We start from the raw sequence: 20271 nt of genomic DNA on the forward strand, positions 1-20271 counted from the left end.
TAAACCATAAGGTGGAAGGTTAGTAACAAGTCATCTGCCTGATATCCAATTATCACCTCACAGATTACTTTCCAATTACGAAGGGATAAATGTATCCTTACATTGGAGACCACCTTAATGAATTGATCAAACTCAGAATTCCTAATGGACAATCAGCCATTATGTCCTTCCTGTCATGATGCAGGAAAATACAACACAGCTTTATGGCATCACTCCTATGAAGTATTCTTTTTTTTTTTTAATTTTTAAATGTATATTTATTTTTGAGAGAGAGAGAGAGAGAAAGACAGAAGGTGAGTAGGGGAGGGGCAGAGAGAGAGGGGGAGACACAGACTCTGAAGCAGGCTCCAGGCTCTGAGTTATGAGCACGGAGCCCGATGCGGGGCTCAAATCCACAAACAGTGAGATCATGACTCAGTTGAACCCGGCTGCCCAACCAACTGAGCCACCCAGGCGCCCCTCCCATGAAGTATTCTTGCCAACAGCCCAGTTTAACCTGAGTGTAAAAACATTTCTACCTAACCCAGTACACAGAAATGCAGAGGGGCTAGAGGAAGCGATTAAATAACCCTACACGTAAACACGCAGAGAAATCTAGAAGCTGAAACATTCAAAAAACCTAGTCTCTTCATAATTTTTCCCTGACAGTTACTTCTCAATGTCATAGAAAAATAAAAAGGTAGGGGCGCCTGGGTGGCTCAGTTGGTTGGGCAGCCGACTTCGGCTCAGGTCATGATCTCACAGTTCGTAGGTTCGAGCCCCGCGTCGGGCTCTGTGCTGACTGCCAGCTCACAGAGCCTGGAGCCTGTTTCATAGTCTGTGTCTCCCCTCTCTCTGACCCTCCCCTTCTGACGCTGTTTCTCTCTCTCAGAAATAAATAAAACGTTAAAAAAAATTTTTAAAAAGGAAAATAAAAAGGTAGAAGGACAGCCTTAGAGCAAAAGGGAACAAAGAAATGTCATAAACAAATGTGTGAACCTAACCATATCCTAGTCATCTTGTATCCCCACCCACCTCTCAAAAAAAAAAAAACAAAAACAAAACAAACAAGCAAAAAAAAAAAAAACCCAGCAGTTACAAAAGACACTTGAAAACTCGGGAATATCTGAATATAAACTAATTATCAGACAACACTGGGGAATTACTGTTAATTTTCTTCAATATGACAATAGTAATGTGGTTACATAAAGCAATAGATTATTTTAGGAGATATATGTTGAGTTTTTTAGGGGTGAAGTTACTCTGATGTTTCCAACTTAACTTTCAAATAGTTTAGCGACTTCTTCATGTTTGAAAATTTTTACAATTAAACTGGAATAAGTAAAAAAATGTATTAAATCGATTTTTTTCTCAATCTAACCAAGAAGGTTTTAATGGAGTCAAAGTAATTATTCATGTCAAACATTAGCAATGAAGCAGTACCCAACACCTAGGGGCTAACCTTTCCAGAACTGCCATATTGTACGAAAGACTCTCCTAGGGTCCAAACACAGTCATGAGCTGCTTAATTTGTGTTTATGAGGAGCCCATGGGAATTTTTAGACTGCTAACTGCCATTCTGGAAGGAAAAGTCAAGTAGAAAGTACCAGGGAGACAAAACTGATACAAACAAAATTTTGTTTGACTTATTTTAATATTGATTTTAGGAAGAACAAGATTTCAGGTATGAGTCCTTTCGGACACACTGCACCGTTCCAGTGACTGATCTCATAATAAAAATGTTAAATACTTGTAAAACTTATAAATACTTTCATATAGATGATCTCCTTGACTCCTTAAAACTGAGGTAAGGAAACAGAAAACAAGTCATATTCCCAATGGACGGATGAGGAAAATGAGGCTCAGAGAGGCTACAGGATTCACCTGAGTTGGCACAGCTAGGTATGTCAGCCCCGGTCATTCACACGTGACCACTGTCCTCTAGCATGGTCACTGAGGGGCTGCCTTACACTGGGTAACTTCCTTTCTCTGGAGCCTCAGGTTTTGGAAAACTAGCCTTAGGCTCATTATGAGAAATGACAGAGGTGAGAAGCAACGCTTGGCATCAGACCCCCTTTCTTCCATCAACAGAAGGTGGGGGTCTGGGGGGTGGGAAGGGGCAGGAGCCCAGTCTACAAGGAGGCAGTCTCCTCAAGGAGGCTGCACACTTCCCTGCTGTGTCACCTCCAGAGCAGGGACACTTCTCCAAACACAGTCACCTAGCAGGGTCCCAGGACACGCAAGGAAATGAAAAGACCAGGTGAGGCAAAGCAATGGTAGAAAACAAGGTACAGGGGCGCCTGGGTGGCTTAGTAGGTTAAGCGTCCGACTTTCGCTTGGGTCATGATCTCGCGGTTGGTGGGTTCGAGCCCCGCGTCGTCGGGCTCTGTGCTGACTGCCAGCTCAGAGCCTGGAGCCTATTTCAGAGTCTGTATCTCCCTCTCTCTCTGACCCTCCCCTGCTCTCGCTCTCTCTCTCTCTCTCTCCTAGAAATAAATAAAAATATTAAAAAAAAAAAAAAGAAAACAAGGTACAAACAAGGCCAGTGAAAAGCAAAAGCACCAGCGAATGAGTGCAATTACTTCACTCTGCTGGGCAAGGCCAACCCCTCACAGAGCCCGATGGCTGGCCGTTTGGAGTGGCTTCCCTCCATAACACGCTGTAACTGGGGGAAATTACTAATTCCGTGGCTTTCATAAAACACAGAGGTCCACCAAATGTTTGCTTGGCAGATTTTTTTTTCTCCCCGGAGGGCAGCTCATTAAGTCTGACAATAAAGCAGGCTTTGTTCTAAAGATTTACAGTGTTTTCCCAGTGCAAATTCTAACTGACAACCACTCGGAGAATAACAATGTAGAGCCAACAGGGCTCCGGTTTCTTCCATTCTTCCAAGATCCATCTCAAAGAAGCACTCACTTCTTAGTTTCCTGGACCCAGCGTTTCAGCTTGGTCTTTATTTAGACACCGGCATAAGCAGATGCTTGAGTATCAGAAGTTTATCATTCAAAGTAGTCAAATCTTAAACACCGAAAAGATGTATTCTTTCCAACTTCAAAGATAGGAAAATGTCATCTGATTCCCAGGCTCAGAATATTGGGTCCCTCCACGCAGAAGAAACAGGTTATATAAAAATGCAACCATGCCTTTTCCATGGAAAGGCGGGGAACCCTAAAAAAGCAATAAATAAAGTGTGTGATGATTGAGAAGTCTTCAGAAACCGTTGCTGGAGAATATTAAAGGCACTGCTATTCAACAGATCCATCATAGAATAAAAGTTCAAGTATCAGAGGGAGTAATTTCAATATGAATGTTGGGGGCTGTTGTCACAGACAAGTCTCTCCTCTACACAGAGAACACAGGGTTACATGGAGCAAGTCAGGGAGCTGTGAGTGACAAGGTCTAGAGCGAGCGGGCTGTTCAGATAAGGGACAGACATTACTGGACCCTTTTTCAAAGAAAACTTTGAAGATTTTGTGAGGCTTTCTTCAAGGAACTGTCACCAGATAACAATACAGTTGCAAATGAGTGGTGTTTGGTGGTCACATAGCTGCCTTTTACAGAGCAGCTGGCAATGGCTGCCCATCACGGGAAATTAGCATTAAAGAAGGACTCCAGGTCCCACAGAGAAAATTCTCAGATAAAGTACAACACCCAACACAGCCACAGGAACCAGAAGCAAAATAAGACCCCTCTCTGAAAAGAAAAGGAAAAAAAAAATCCTCCTCACTTCTTCCTGAATCTTCCTGACGTTCCCCCTCCTCTAAATGGCATCCAGGTCCCCGCAATAAAAATAAACAAACAAAAAAACAAAAACCCATGGGTTTCCAATAGCACGTATGGATGAAGAGAAGTGAAACTGGTGGAAGATGTGGGAGAAAAACACAATTCACCCTCTTTTACTTTTTCGTATCTTTTTTAAGTTTACTTATTATTTATTTTGAGAGAGAGGAACAGAGCTCAAGTGGGAGAGGGGCAGAGAGAATCCCAAGCAGGCTCCACACTGTCAGCTCAGAGCCCTGTCATGGGGCTTGATCTCACAAATGGGGAGATCATGACCGGAGCCAAAATCAAGAATCAGATGCTTGACCAACTGAGCCACCCAAGTGCCCCTCACCCTCCTTTTCCTTTTTAAAATTTTTTTAAAGGTTTTATTTATTTCTGAGACAGAGAGACAGCGTGAGCAGGGGAGGGGCAGAGGAGAGGGAGACACAGAATCTGAAATAGGCTCCAGGCTCTGAGCTAGCTGTCAGCACAGAGCCCGACGTGGGGCTCGAACCCAAAAACCGTGAGATCAGGACTGAGCCCAAGTCGGATGCTCAACCGACTGAGCCACTCAGGCACCCCTCACCCTCCTTTTTCTAAACAAAAACGGAGAAAAGAACCAAAGTGGGATGGCGTAGCACCCCAGGCAGGAGCCCCAGACCAGCAGTCAGGAGATCCTAGCCCATCTACGCTAGGGTCTACCATGAGCTGTTTTAAAAAGTACCTTAACCTCCTGACTTCTCTTGTCCTCATCTGAAAAGGAAAGGATGCATCTTAATCAGCGGTTCCCAAACCATATGCCTTGGAGCCCTCGGGTCCTCTGGAGGTGCCTCTAAGGCAACCACAGCAACATGGGGGCAAAGCAAAAGAAATAGGGCCCCATGTTTCCTCTCAACCCTAAACCATTCACAGTGGATCCATCTTATACACTGAGTAAAGTTGTGAGTAAAGTCTTTTGTTTAAAGAGTTCTGTTACCAAGGCACTTCACAAGAAAAATGGCTTCAAAGCACTGGACCAACACTTCTCGTGATTTTTATCGCTATAACTCTGTGGTTTCCATGTGCCTCTTTGCATTACTATTTTTAGAATTAATGAATAGACAGTCTCATTAATATTGATCTTTCCAATCTGCATATCCTTCCAGGGCAAGGGAACTGAAACTCAGATAAGACAAGTTTACCAAAATCACAGGACTCAGTAGTGGACAGGACTCAAACGAGGAATGTCTGACATGAGAACGACTCATAAGTAAGCTCAATGCTGCCCTTAAAGAATCAAGTTTGCTGTAAAGAAACAACTGGTTACCTCGTTATTATTGCAATTCTTTCCCCCGGAACATCAGGTTCTTCATTTGTATACTCTGAGAGTAAACACTTACCCTGGCGAGATGAAATGAATAGCCAGAAGTTCTGCCCAACAAGCAAATCTGTTGGGTACAGGAAAGCCCAAAATGTTGGCAAAGCCTCCGGGACAATAATGGTTGTTAAGAACTTTCAAAGCAAACAAAACTCCTAGAAGAGAATAAAGAGCATACAAATATCAACAATCCAAATGTGGAGACAGTCAACATTTACAAAGAAAACTAACTGGATGTAAAAATGATTCTTTGACTACATCCAACTTCTTCCTCTGAAACACACTCTGTTCTTCACAAGTCAACCCAGCTTTTGGTAGAAAGACAATGTTCAGAATGTCCAAGGCAATTGTTCTTTTGATGTTTCTTAACACAGAAGTTTGTGGTGACTTTCAGTATGCTAGAGAATATACAACCTATAAAATGGGAATAAAATACCTGAAATGGTACTAAATGCTACTGAATTGTTCACCTCAGAATTGTTCATTTTAAGCTATGTGATTTTTAACTCAATAAAAAAAACCAGCAAAAATGTGTATTTTTTGAACCTCTATGAAAAGACATGTTGAGGTCAGGACATGTTTCCTTTCTTCTCCCACAACTGGTTGCATGAAGATATATCTTAGAGGGAAGGGAGATGGATGGCAGGGAAAGTAGACAAAAGAGTTAGATTTCCTTCTGGTGCAGGACTCTTTCCCTCCTCCCCTTCACATTCTAATTCTCAAAACACCTACTTTAAGCCCTAATGGCAATTTCAGTCCTATGAGATACAGACAGAGAGACTATCAGAGTTGCTGCAACATGGCGTCTATGCCATGGGAGGCTGTGGTGCGTTTTAATGAAGTTATTGAGAGGCATACTCAATGTTTTAGAGAACTCCTTATCACAGACACACCTGTGGGTCTTTCCCTGGCCCCACCATGATAGAGCCCATGTATTTCTAGAACTACATTTCCTACACAACTACCTTCTTTGAGCAGACCCTGGTCCAAACAAACTGTCCAAGAATGAATGATGCAGTTAACCAGTGAATGATTAACGCAGAATAGCAAGATCTATGTCTCTCCTGTGCTCCAATCAGCCTTCTCTCCAAAATCCAAGCCCCAGCAATCTTCAGCCACTCGGAATTCTGCTCCCTCGCCAGATACAGAGCCACATTTCCTACAACGGCACCAGCCACACCTCCCTGACTGTCTTCACGCATGCCGCCTTGGAAATCTGTCTGCCTTACCTGAGAAACCCACAGCACAGTTCGCTCTGAAGACTGGTTCATTCATCACTTCGGCAAGAGCAAATTCCAACAAGAGGTACACCACCCCAGTGAGCAGCGAGAATGTGACGATGACATAGGCAAACCATTTACTTCCTAGTCTCCTTTCCAAGTTTATTCCTTTCCATAGCATGGAAGCCATATTGAAATACAAATGCCAATCATCTGCATGGTGAAAAGGAGAAAGCAGCAAGCGTTGCCAGTCCTTTTGCTGATAACACGTGTCCACACTGAGGCAGGAGCCCAATAGTGGCTTCAGAGGACTCAAGAAGAACCAGATGTTGACAGCCAGAGTTGCTAGGGTGACAGGTGGAATATTGTTAACCCCAACATGGAGGATTTGAGAAACGAGCAGAATAAGTCCAGTATTAATTCCTCTTGGTCTCCGCTGCATGGTTCGATATCAACCCCGTGACGGGAAAATGTGGTCAGGTTTTAGGGATCTGGGAAGATATACAGGCAGCTGAACCTAAAACATAAAAGGCACATGAAGATCCATCAATTAAGACTTAATGCACCGATAAGACATACTCATTTGAAGATGAGCTTACATTATTTATACACATACATACCTATGTGTTAAATATGTATATGTACAGATATGTGTGTGTGTATGTGTATATATGCACATATATTTCACTCCTCCTGTCTGACAGAAACATTTTTTATCAGTGTCTTCCAGAGCAACATCCAAGGTGCTAGCTGATGTCCGCCCTCACCTTACATTCTAAAATAGAACGTTTCTCCCAAATCCCAATGGACCAGCTAACGGATGGGTATGCTTTCTGTGACAAATATGACATGAAAATATGACTTGTCTTCCTTATAAACAAACTTGTAATCTTATGTAAAAAAAAAACTCAAAGATAGTGTGTACATATTTAATAATGATTTCTACTCAGAATGCTGAGCAAGATTCCTTACCCCCTTAATTTTTTTAAAGAAATATTCAATTTTGATATATTCGATAAAGTCTCCCGCGAAGTTTTTCTTTTTTTATTACTTATTTATTTGTTTATTTAGCCCCAAAGTTTTTCAACTTCCACAGGCAAGTTTTTTTTTTTTTTAATGTTTTTATTTATTTCTAGGGGAGAGAGAGAGAGAGAGCGTGAGCAGGGGAGGGTCAGAGAGAGAGGGAGTCACAGACTCTGAAACAGGCTCCAGGCTCCGAGCTGACAGTAAGCACAGAGCCCGACATGGGGCTCGAACCCACGAACCGCGAGATCATGACCTAAGCGAAAGCCAGACACTTAACTGACTAAGCCACCCAGGCGCCCCCACAGGCAAGTTTTAAAATGCAAGCATTTACGATCTTCTACTCCATAGTGTTGGTTATCAACTGTTAGGATGCTTTATCTTCACAAAAACTTCTGCTTTTATAAATTTCTTGCCATGTGCCAAATCCTAGATTGAAAGAGACACTATCTTTAAGGAGGTCACCTTCTACTAAGAAATAGGCCAACAGCTGCCATGCTGTTTTAAGCTCAGTGACAGAGGAAGCCCAAAACCAAGGTGGTAACAGGACTGTAGTCTTAACAGAGTAAATAAGAGTTAGCAACAAGAAAGAACGCCAAGTTCAGCACTACTTCTCCACCCACTGGTCCTAGGCTGGCCTTGTGACTTCCTTTGGCTGACGGAACACAAACCAAAGGACACTAATTGTGAATGTGGACCTCGAGATGACTGACAGCCTTCTGCTTTCTCCTGAAACCCCCTCAAGCAACCAAGTAGACAAATCTGGGCCAGCCTGCTAGACGGGAAAGACATATGCTCCAAGCACCCTTCTGGCCCTGCCCACTAGCCAGCTACTGCCCCTGAAGCAAAGCCAGCTAGAGGACCAGCAGCTGACCACAGACAAGAAGTAAGTCCAGCAGAGCCCGGCCTAATTTGCTGACCCACAGAACAATGGCCTAGATAAATCATGCTTTAGCTTCACCAAGTGTGAGGGTGGTATGTTACGCAGCAACTACTCACCAATACAGAAGGGATTTGCTTTGGTAAGGGCCTAGCTTTAGACTTAGGGGAAGAAGTTAGTAAAGAAAGAGCCACAGACTAAAGATGCAAAAGATAAACAAGAAGAATCAAGTCCTGGGAGGGATTAGCATCGTCCACTGTAAGAGGAAGAAGGAAGAAAAATGTCAGTTGCAGATAAGGGTAAATAGGCAGACTGGGGCCAGGATGCTGAAAACGTTCTTATCCGGTGGTTTTTACTCTGTGGAGGTTCCTGGGCTCCCAACCAAATATCTGATTTACTCTCATAGCCTAAAGATTCTCGTTCAGACAGGACATTGGAAGGTACATGGGCTTTGGTATAAAACTCGGTACAATTCTACTTTATAAGCTCTGTGATCTAGAGCAAATTACTTCAAAACTCTCTGAACTTTACTTTCTTCACTTTAAATTAGGAATGATAATACCTCCCTCACAGGATTACTGTAACATGTCTGGAAAGAAGCAGATGTTGAATACACAGTAGCCACATTTTTTCATTACTGTAAGTTAATCCCACTTAGATGGACAAGTTTTGCAAATGGTAGCATCTTAATAAGGTTCAAATGTACTCCCTCTCCTCCTCCCATGGATTCTAAGAAATGACCCAGAAAAAATTATGCATAAATTTGCACATGTGTGTATGTGTATACCTCCATGATTAGCACAACCCAAGGTTCTTTATTGTTATGAGCTTATTAACATAGCTCTTTAGCATTCTCATGAACTAGAGAACTTCATAAAATTTCAGCTGAAGAGCTCCTGGGTTATTTTAGAGAGATGGTCTGTATTTTTCACACTGACATTCAAGTCGATTTTCAAATCTCCAACTACTGTGACTTTTTTTGCAATACTCCCTAAATAATTTTAATATCAAGCCTCAATATCTATAAAAGGAGCAATGGAAAAATACAGCCTTAATCATGAAGTAATTGGCTTATAAGAAATCACAAAACGAGCCCTTCAATCTCAGTGTAAACAGTGCCCTATGATGCTAGGCTGTGCACAACAGAAAATCAAAACTATTTATGTCTCCACTTAAGAAAACTTCCCCCCTTGGGGCACCTGGGTGGCTCAGTCTGTTAGGCGTCCAACTTTGGCTCAGGTCATGATCTCATGGTTCATGAGTTTGAGCCCCTCGTCATGCTCTCTGCTGTCAGCACCAAGTCCACTGTGGATCCTCTGTCTCCTTTTCTCTCTGCCCCTCCCCTGCTTTCTTTCTCACTCTCTCAAAAAAATAAACATTAAAAAAAATTTATAAAAAGTAAAAAATAAAGGGGCACCTGGGTGGCTCACTTGGTTAAGCATCCGACTTCAGCTCAGGTCATGATCTCACCACTTATGGGTTTGAGCCCTGCGTAGGGCTCTGTGCTGACAGCTAGAATCTGGAGGCTGCTTCGGATTCTGTGTCTCCCTCTCCCTCTCTGCCCCTCCCCCACTCTCCCTCTCCCTCCCCCCAAAATGATAAATATTAAAAATTTTTTAAAAATTAAATAAAAAAGGATATTAGAAAAGTAAAGAAAAACAAAGAATAAAAACTAAAAAAAAAATGAAAAAAGAAAATACATCCCCTTGACTGGAATCATCAGTGATGAGGAATATGAACAAAAAGATAGCGGAGTTTCCCCAATCTTATAGCACACTGTGCGCTCAGGCTCATATTGCACTTGCTTGACTTCTGCTCAAACCCAGAAGTCCCTTTCCATCCAAATCCCTTCTCACGCCATCTCCCGCTGGTGACGGCTCCTGCCTCCTGGACGCTGTGCTCTCCTGCTCCACCAGCCCTCCTTCTAATCCCCTTCCTCCGCTTTTCTCTTTTCCTCTATCCTTGCTCTCTTTTGCACACGCTCACGGAACTCCTTTCTCGTGGTTCTTAGAAGCTTTTTTTGTCATTTTGAGTCCCCAGATTTATATTTTTCAACCTGGATTTAACTTATAAGAATACAGCCTGTCTGATCTCTTGGTTTCTGAAAACTGAATTCCCCCACCTCACAAAATGTCTACTTAGCCATTCCTTCTGTCACATTGATTTAATAAATATCAAGTGCCAAAAGCATGCCGGCCTCTGTGCCAGGCAGTAGAGGTACCGCAAAGAACGCAACACTTACAATCTCAGCCCCTAAATAATCCATTTCTATTTGCCGAAAGACATAAAAACATCGGCTGTAGAGAATCAAAGGATGGATAAAATGATGTGGTTCACACTTGCAATAAATGTATACTTAATGTGAAGGCAGATAATAACTATAGCCAATGGGAGACATGCAGAATATACATTTGGGTTCCACATTTCCAAATAAAGGCCACTAGAATACCAGTGTGGGTAGAATTGGAAGTTAGGGGTTTTAAGTGGCAAAGATAAAGGGGCATATTTTATATCAACTCTAAAGCCCACATTTCTTCTGCATAAGCTATCAAGCCGGCCTCACGAAGTAAGGGAGGCAGCCCATAACATGGTAACAGAAAATTTACGTGGTCCATGTGAAGATCAAATCTGTGACCTGACCTTGTGTGCCAGGCAGGTGCAGTTCTAGGAATACCAAAGGAAGAGATCACAGTAAGTGAGCACTGACTACAAACGAATGTCATTTTGTCCTGCTCATCAAACACATAAAAATCTTCAGACTGTGGAGGCATAACAGAGACCACAGAGGCATAACTGGTTACAGCAACTCATCTATAAACTGGAAGCCAGTTCAGTGCGTTTGGTTTGGGAAGTGATGTATTTATCCTAACTTGTACCCAGGCCACAAAGCAGTTACCACAGCGCAAGGAAGAGTAAGCTAGTCCCTGCACTCCCCCACCTCAAACCCGTCCTTCCCCATACGGTCAACCTGCCCCACACTGAACACTGGATCATACCCTCTAATTCTGCTTCCATCTCCATCATCTCAGAACACAGAATTTCCCACTTCCCAGGTGGATCCCACTTCAAGCCAGGGATGTAGGAAACATCCTTGACCCGCCCTTCGCCCCCCATTGCCCCCCTACCCCCACATCCCATCCACCACACATAGTTAATTCTTCCACAGCGGGTATCAATCTACTTCTTTCCAGCTCTTGAGCCCTAGTCTGACCTAAGCCACAATCATACCTTGCTTGAATTACAACCAACCCTCTAACTGGGTTCTGTTTACCCTCATACCTACCAACTGTTTTCCACCAGCATCCACAGTAATCCCTATAAAACTGAAGCTGGATTCCCCTGCAATGGCTTATCATTAAGGTCAGAATAAAGTCCCAACTCCTTACCACGTCCACATGCGATGACAAATAGGACCCCACCCACCTCTCTGATCTTCCTCAGTCATGGTGCTCCCATGCCAGGACCGCCACAATTACAGCAGAAATGGGCAGAATTAACCTTATCTGTTCTGATCACCACTGAATACCCAGGGCCTAGTACAATGACTGGCATATAGTCAGTGCTTAATAAGTAATCTACCCAAGGACTCAACATACAATAAATAAGACTAACTGCAAAGGCTATGATCTGTTCATCTTCTAAGTATTTTTCCTGCAAATGGGAGCCACCTTCCCCATAGAACTATGCATATGATTCCATTTATATTTTAGTTCCAGAATGGTGTTTATAGCATTTATCTCAACTTTACAGAAATAAACCTCTGATCCATTTAAAATGTATTAATAGGTTGTTTTGCCCCAACTACTTGATTAAAAAATGGCATTTTAATTATGTAGTAATACACACTAGACAGCACTGTATCAAAGTTGTGACAGAGAGAAATGGAAGACTTCTTGGAATACTGAAAGGAAAATTAGCCATATTTACTTTTAATGAGAAATTAAATATTAAACAGGTATGTAATAAGAAAAACTAAGTGGCTAGAACAAACAAAAGAAAGTGAATTCGTTAACTTGGGAGACCAATGTGTCTCAAGAGGGAGAGAAAGGAGTTTTATAAAAAGGGGAAAAAACTAATTACAGTGATTTTCAATTCTACTTACAAAGCAGAAACTATTTCATCATTACCATTTACTAGGGTGGTGTCGGTCTCAATTTTCAGTTAAAATGTTCTAGAAGAATTCAGAACACTGAAGCTGCAAGAATAAACAGCAGTGAGAAATTCAATTCCCAAGTTGGCATCTGATGGTAACAGTGTTTATCCATTGGCCAGCTGAGGGACATTTGGGCTGTGTCCACTTCTTGATTCTAATGAATAATGATGCCATGAATGTTCATGTATCTTTTTCTGGGTAGGCACACATGTTTTCCATTCTCTTAGCCATATACCTAGGAGGAGAATTGCTGGCTCACATGGTAGCTCTACATGTAACTTTTTGAGGCACTGGCAAACTGTTTTCCAAATTTCTGTACCATTTTATATTCCCTCCAGCAGCGTATGAGGGTTCCAATTGCCCCACATTCTCAACAATATTTGTTTTTACCCACCTTTCTCATTACAGCCATCTGAGTGGGTGTGAGGCGGGACTGACTTAGACTTCCCTAATGACTAAGGGCATTGAGTAAATGTCTAAACTTCTATTGTTTAAAACGCAATATAAACACATTGAGAAGCACACATAACCATATAGACAAGCTCACACCCTCTCTCTCTCTCTCCCTCCCTCCCTCCCTCCCTCCAAGAAACAATTTGACAAGCTCAGGTCAAAGAAAGCTTCAGAAAGAAAGATGGAGCCACAAAGAAACTGTTTTGTTTACGTGGCCATGATTTCTTTTTTTAATTTTTCTTAATGTTTTTATTTTTGAGACAGAGAGAGGGGGACACAGAATCCAAAACAGGCTCCAGGCTCTGAGCTGTCAGCACAGAGCCCGATGCAGGGCTCAAACTACTGAACCGTGAGATCATGACCTGAGCCAAAGTCAGACGCTTAACTGACTGAGCCACCCAGGTGCCCCTCCACTGCCAGAATTTTAGCACCATGGTCCCCCCCCCCCCCCCCGATATGCTATGTTGAGAGTGAATGCAAATGTACTTCACTAGCAGGGGCCTGGCTCGGGCCAACTCACATAACAATAAATATTGTAAAATTGTTAGTATGTTGTATTGCTTCAAACAAAGCAAAAATGTATGGAAATAGCAGATTATGTTAAACATAAGCACTTCCTCTGCTTTTTAAATTACAAAAGCTAGACAACAAATTAGTGCATCATAAATACCACACTAACTTGGTCAAAATATACATGAGACACAATGCATTTTTTTCTTATTCTGTTTTAGTACAGTCTACTTTCTCCAGGAATGAACTGAACTAAACAAACCATTTCTTCTCGCCCCTCTAAGCCTCTCAGGAATCCTATCATTCATGGCTTTTCTAATCAAAACTTAGGAAATTATTTTCTCTACTTCTTCTTAGAAGGTGGATAGATGGTAACATTTTAGTATGGCACAAAATAATAAAACTCTTTGTTCATCCAATAAAACTTCTTAGCATAACTTTATTTTCCTTAAAAGATTTTAGCTTCCTTAGGTTCCAAGAGAACTCAATTACAAAATGCACATTTACAAAATATTTTTGCAAATAAGAAAATGGTATAGTGTAACATGTATTTGCATTTGGTGAAAGACAAGAATTTATTAACTAAATGCTTGCAAAGTAATTTGTTTCCTCTTCCCAAATACATGAATGCATTTCAAAAAGCTTATGTAGCTTAGAGGCAATATATGGTTGTTAAATGCAATATATAGTTGTATGGATAACATGTAAATTATGCTTTTAAAACTTAATACTTAGGGGTACCTGGGTGGCTCAGTCAGTTGAGCATCTGACTTCAGCTCAGGTCATGATCTCATACTTCATGGGTTCAAGCCGCATATCGGGCTCTGTGCTGACAGCTTGGAGCCTGGAGCCTGCTTCAGATTCTGTGTCTCCCTCTCTTTGCCCCTCCCCTTCTTGTGCTTTCTCTCTCTCTCAAAAATAAGTAAACATTAAGAAAAATAAATTTAACTTAATATATAAATATTAAATGTAATAGTAGATGGTGTGGCTTCACGCCACTACACCATGTTCCTGGGGGTACAGGGTGAAATTTGTCTTATAGTACCATAATTGTTTAATGGCAAGTGGAACATAAATGACAAATTTTTCTGGCCACCTGCATCTGTTAACTGGCTTCCTGAGTCACAATAATCTTAAAGCCAAAGAAATCAGAGTAGGACTCTCTATTTTCTTACTTTTTAAAAATTTTTTCATGTTTATTTATTTTGAGAGAGAGAGAGAGAGCATAAGCAGGGGAGAAACAGACAGAGAATCCCAAGCAGAGATCCCAACTGTTAGAGAGCCCAATGCGGGGCTTGATCTCACAAACCATAAGCTGAAATCAAGAATTGGATGCTTAACCGGCTGGGCCACCCAGGAGCCCCTCTTATTCCATTTTAAAGCCAGAGAGCTCCAAAGAAATGAAAACAGTCAAGTGGATGAAAAATGACTTCATGAATAAAAAAATGAAAACTGAAATCAAATTGTATTAAAGAAGGTAATGGGGAGCTAGTCATGAACATGTGACACTCTCAGTAATTACGTTTTATTCGTGGAAATACCTACAACTTGGTCTCTGTTCCAGAAGAAACTGGGAACTGAAAGCACAATTCCTCTTTTGAGGGCTACTGAGACCTCCATTTATTCCACAGTTCTTCAAGCTCATATGCTCCATCTTAACAACCACGTGAGATATGGTCTTACCCAGCTCTATACAACCATTACACTATCTTGCAAAGGCCAACTGGCTAAATTATTTTGGTAAGCTACCAGACATTGGGCTTTTATGACACAAGATCTCCTCCTCCTCCCTCTTTCCCTCATCTACCATCTCTCCAAATGAAAACAAATATAAGATTTCTCACATCTTAATGGGATAATGCTGAACCATTGTTTATAATAGCCTGCCTTAAGTATCAATATCATTCAAATGTAAGGAAGAATTCCTGATCCCTGAAGGGGATGGGATTTAAGACCACTAAAATAACACAAGAATAGAATATTCCAGACAAGTGAGGAACCATTAATGAGGGCATATACTATGTGGTGACAGACCTGACCAAAAGTCAAGCCCTTATCACTGGACATTCTTCCCCTGATCCACTTATATAACAACTGACTAGATTTGCTGAAAATCCACTCGCATCATGTTATTCCCTGCCCCCAATCCATCATGTTCTATATAACATCATCCTAAGACTGAAGAATATCATAGTTAATAGAATGGACTCTGTCGCTTAATGACCTGGGTTCAAATCCTGACTCAACTGATTGGAATTTCATGATCTTGGTCAAATTCTCAGTCTGTGCCTAAGTTCTCTCATTGATAAAATACATCCTAAATAATACTAAGACTTGCCTCATAGCCTTGTTAATATCCATAAACCATGCAGGACAAAGCCTGAAACATACTAATCACACATAATAAACATTACCAGTGTTAGCAGGTTTTAAATTTTTACCATCGTCATCTGATCAACACCTCAAGCATTTCAGCCTAGGAGTCAAAGTCTTATAATATATGTCCCCAATAATAACTAGTATCTCACGCACATATTTTTAGTTTTCAAAGCAGTTCTGTATAATTTGTTTCAGGTAATTCTCACAATCGTCTGAAGACAAACTTAGTTCCGTGTTTATTGACTAACTGGTTGACCCAAGCACTTGCCAGGAAAATCACCTAACCGTCCTGCTGCCCTTTCTGAAGTAAAGGCCACGGAGCTGCCCACGTGAGGAGTAACTCAATAGAGATTCCACCCTGGAGACTTCTGGGGATGCTCACATCTCAGCCCTGGGTTTTCTCTGTCCAAGGTGCTTAGTAAGTGGCCGGCTCCACAGGACAGTCACGTGGTGCGCTCTCACCACCAGAGGTCACCAAAGTGAATTTCACACACATCCCATAGCTTAGATTTTAATTTGACCATTCCAAACACAACTGCTCCTATGTAGTAAAAATCCTTTCAGGAGTTTTGGTGTGAAACCATGACACGGAGAAAGAAATTCCATGTTTCCTGTATAGATAAACCAAGATGGTAATGCTCATAAACTGGATTATAAGGACTCAAATCCAGCTCTTCCCACCAGATGGTACTGCTATCTGGCAAGCCTTTAACCTGTGTCTGTCACTCCTACAAACCTTGCAGCTACGGCCTGTTCCTATGAGAAGCCCTCCCAAAGTCTGCACGTCCACCATGTATAACAAATGCCTCGAATGTCTGTAAGCAGTTAAATAAAAATCTCTGGAAATTCTAGGCAGTGAACTAGAGGCAGTCCAGCAAGTAGTTCAAAGTTCTGCTTCATTTCCCAGTATCTTTTAACATAACCCCCTTGACTAGGAACCCTGATGAAGCCAGATACTTTTCTTCCACATAAATGCTTCTTGGAGGGTAAACTCAAGTTTGAGACTTTTTTTTTTTAAATGTTTTATTTATTTCTGAGAGAGAGAGAGAGAGAGAGACAGTGTGAGCAGGGAAGGATCAGAAAGAGAGGGAGATACAGAATCTGAAGCAGGCTCCAGGCTCTGAGCTGTCAGCACAGAGCCTGATGCGGGGCTCAAACCCACAAACTGTGAGATCATGACCTGAGCCGAAGTCGGACGCGTAACCAACTGAGCCACCCAGGTGCCCCGTTAGAGAACCTTTTTAAAGTACAAAATGGGAACAAAACAATGTTGCATTTTTAGATCAATCCCTACTTATATGGTGTAAAATTTTATTAGACCTAACTTGAGAAAAAAGTGATTACGAGGGAAAAAATTTCATTACTTAACCATTTAGCAGGGGGCTTCTTTTTATGAAAAGATTTCACCAAGAGAGGTAAGGCATAGCAATACATTTAAAGTTAGATACTGCTTTCAACAATAATGAGGGTCGGGGTGACTGAGTGGCTCAGTAAGTTACGCATCTGACTTTGGTCCAGGTCATGATCCGCACTTTGTGGGTTCGAGCCCTGCATGGGGCTCTGTACTGACAGCTCAGAGCCTACAGCCTGCCTGAGATTCTGTGTGTCTCTCTCTCTGCCCTCCCCCACTTGCACTCCGTTTCTCAAAAATAAATAAACATTTGAAACGAATAATAATAATGAGGGTCACTGAAATACAATGTCTAGTTACAAAAATTATTACAAGGAGAAAATTACATTTTTAACATTTCAAAAGAAGTAAACAGGCATCTTAAAGGAAAATTCCTAGAAAGCAAACCAATGTGAAGAAATTCTGAGACATAAGCAACTTTAGTTGCTGAGGGCAGAAGGGTTATGTTAGCAAGATTAGAAAAAAATTGGTAAAACTTACTCAGTTCAGAAATATACAGACGGTGCCCACTGGGGGAGAGGATTGTTAATCTTCATGATTATCCCCCCAAATAACCCAAATTAACATACAATCTAATTAAAAAGAGCATGCTTGCCACCCAAACACAGCTTCAAGGCATCCCTTAGCTACTGGCCCCCAACCCTATGCACACCCCCACACACACTTGCAACCAGATTTCTCCTTCTCAGACCCTTAGATATAGAAATTCTAGAGCCATCAGAATTTCTGGAGCCACTGCATGCAGGTATTTTAATAAAATTTATTTTGTACACACAAAAAATAACTGAGGCAGACCTAAGGTAGTAGCTATGAAAAAAGAAGTTTAAATTAAATATGGGAAAGTGATTTCAAATGATGCAATGATCTACTCTGAGCCATAGAAATACATGCCCCATGGCAATAAATGGAATCACCAAAAGAAACTGTCAAGTTAGGACCTGATAATCTGTTCTATCCTGTGGATTCTTAACAATATTCAGGAAGCGATAAGATTCACCCTGCTTATTAGGGCAAAAGTTTGGTTGATTTCACCTAAAAGGTACAGAAGGTTAGACAGAAGACTTCGGCTCCCATCCTGGCCCAGCCATTAAGGAGGAGGATAGAAAGCCCTAAGAAGTTAAAGATAAAACAAGACAACAAAAAGTGCTGGGTGATTCTGGATCATCTTTCTGGGCGACTGGGTCTTGGTCCTGCCCTCATTGTCTACCACAGTCTGATGCTCCTCCACCGTCCATCTGACTCAGTGATCTTGGTCACAGATGTGCTCTCAAAGTAGTACTTCAGCTGGGGCTACAGAGCTGGGCCAAGCCCTTCTAGGAACCTGAGACTTCTTCATTGTCTTCTCTGATAATGGGGCCCCATGATATCAAACCTCTGGAAAAGTCTCTGGCTTGGGGGAACAATGAGCTGGTTTCACATACAGGCAAGAGACTCAGGAAAGGAGCTGCAGATTTAGGAAATGTTCTCAGTAAGTTTCAACAACAATGACAACAGAAGACCTATGCGCGTCAGTCTATTTCTGCGGAGTAGAGGAAATGAAGAGTCCACAGTATATTCCAGGGAATGAGAGGCTTTGTCAAAGCAAAAGGAAAAGACAAGGCCTTGCTGGTGGTGAGCAATACACTGGGAATATCCCCGGCAATTTGAAAGCCTTTGGTAAAAACCATGAGGAGGATTAAATCAACCAGAGAAACCATTCCTGGCGAGAGAGCCTGTCCTCTCCCACATCTGCCCATGGTCCTGGTTCTACTCATCCCACATATGCTCCTAGCTTTGGGGTCCTAGATGTCCAAGAACAACCATCTCGTTCGGTTGAGTTGGCTCATCAAGTTGCTTTGTGGCACACAACACTCAGAAAGTCTGAGTCTAGTCTTATGGTTCGCTCCAAACACATGCCCCAAACATGGAGACAGACAGATGGAGAATGAGAGACAGAGACACACACACAGAGAGAAATCAATCAACTCCAGGGAGAAGGGAGTTTAACTGCATCCTAGCCTGGTAGAGGATAATTTTTTTAAATGTTTATTTTTGACAGGGCGTACACGTGCACATGAGCATGAGTGGGGGAGAGGCAGAGAGCAAGGGGGACAGAGGATTCAAAGCAGCAGGCCTTGGGCTGACAGCACAGAGGCTGATGTGGGGCTCGAACTCATGAACCATGAGATCATGACCTGAGCTGAAGCTGGATGCTCAAGCGGGGGAGCCACCCAAGCGCCCTGGAAGGGGCTAAATTTTAACCAGCTCACCTATGTGACCGGCCAACGGACAATATACTGACCATCTACCACAGGCGAGGCAGAGTTATCAGGCTCAGAGAAAGAAAAGACAAGGTGCACACAACTGCTTGTTTCAAACAAGTTAGGAAGTTGCTCTGATTGTTCCCTGCACAGGAGACAGGCAACAAGTGCTTCACTCCATGGGGTGACTAAGGACATAGATTTAGAGAAACCTAGAACAGTTCTACAGAATTACCCAGCTTTCATACTGTCATCGTCACCAGAAGAGTCTAAGTATGTCACTCTGTAGTAAGCAGGAGCCCTCCTTTGTATATAAAATATATATATACTATATATTAATTTTAGAGGAAGACAAGAATGCCATTGGGGGAGAGGGGCAGAGGGAGAGAAAGAAAGAATCTTAAGCAGGATCCACACTTGGCGTGGAGCCCAAAGTGGGGCTCGATCCCACGACACTGGGATCATGACCTGAGCCAAAATCAAGAGTCAGACCTCAACCAACAGAGCCACCCAGGGGCCCCAGCAAGAGTCCTTCTGTGCACACAGATACTTTCACTCATTTACTGTTGCCCATTTGCTGGGTGGCTTTCAAACATTTTCACTGGAATCAAGGGAGGGCTATTTGGAAAATCCTAAACAGACACAGAGCCTCTTAAGTCACCTTGCCTTGAATTTCTCAGGGATAAAATCATGGGGAAAGGAAGGGGTGGGGTGTAAAGGTCCTCTCTGCAATAAACTGCCAGGAATCAAACACGTCCACGTGCAAGACCCAGATGGTGGCCTCTCGGAAGGGCAATCAGGACTTGTTTGTCTCTGCACCTCCCCAACCCTGGGAAAAACATCACCGTGCACAAACCCAGATGAGGGGCATTCTGAGTTCATAAATCCAACCCAAGCAACCACT

General features: G+C 42.2%; 1 protein-coding gene across 6 annotated transcripts in view; it reads right to left on the reverse strand.

Annotated features, from left to right (window-relative positions):
- The window catches only part of RHBDD1 (rhomboid domain containing 1), a 131802-nt gene that overhangs the window by 96521 nt on the left and 15010 nt on the right, over positions 1–20271 (reverse strand). For all 6 annotated transcript variants that reach the window (XM_039257620.1, XM_039257622.1, XM_039257617.1 and 3 more), the window contains exons 2-3: positions 6328–6835; positions 5121–5253 (exon numbers count right to left, since the gene is read on the reverse strand). In XM_039257620.1, the coding sequence (XP_039113551.1) occupies positions 5121–5253; positions 6328–6760 (566 nt within the window). In that variant the 5' untranslated portion in view covers positions 6761–6835. The remainder of the gene's footprint in view (positions 1–5120; positions 5254–6327; positions 6836–20271) is intronic.

This window comes from Hyaena hyaena, unplaced genomic scaffold, assembly GCF_003009895.1.
Source record: "Hyaena hyaena isolate Hyena2069 unplaced genomic scaffold, ASM300989v1 scaffold_628, whole genome shotgun sequence".
Lineage (NCBI taxonomy): Eukaryota > Metazoa > Chordata > Mammalia > Carnivora > Hyaenidae > Hyaena > Hyaena hyaena.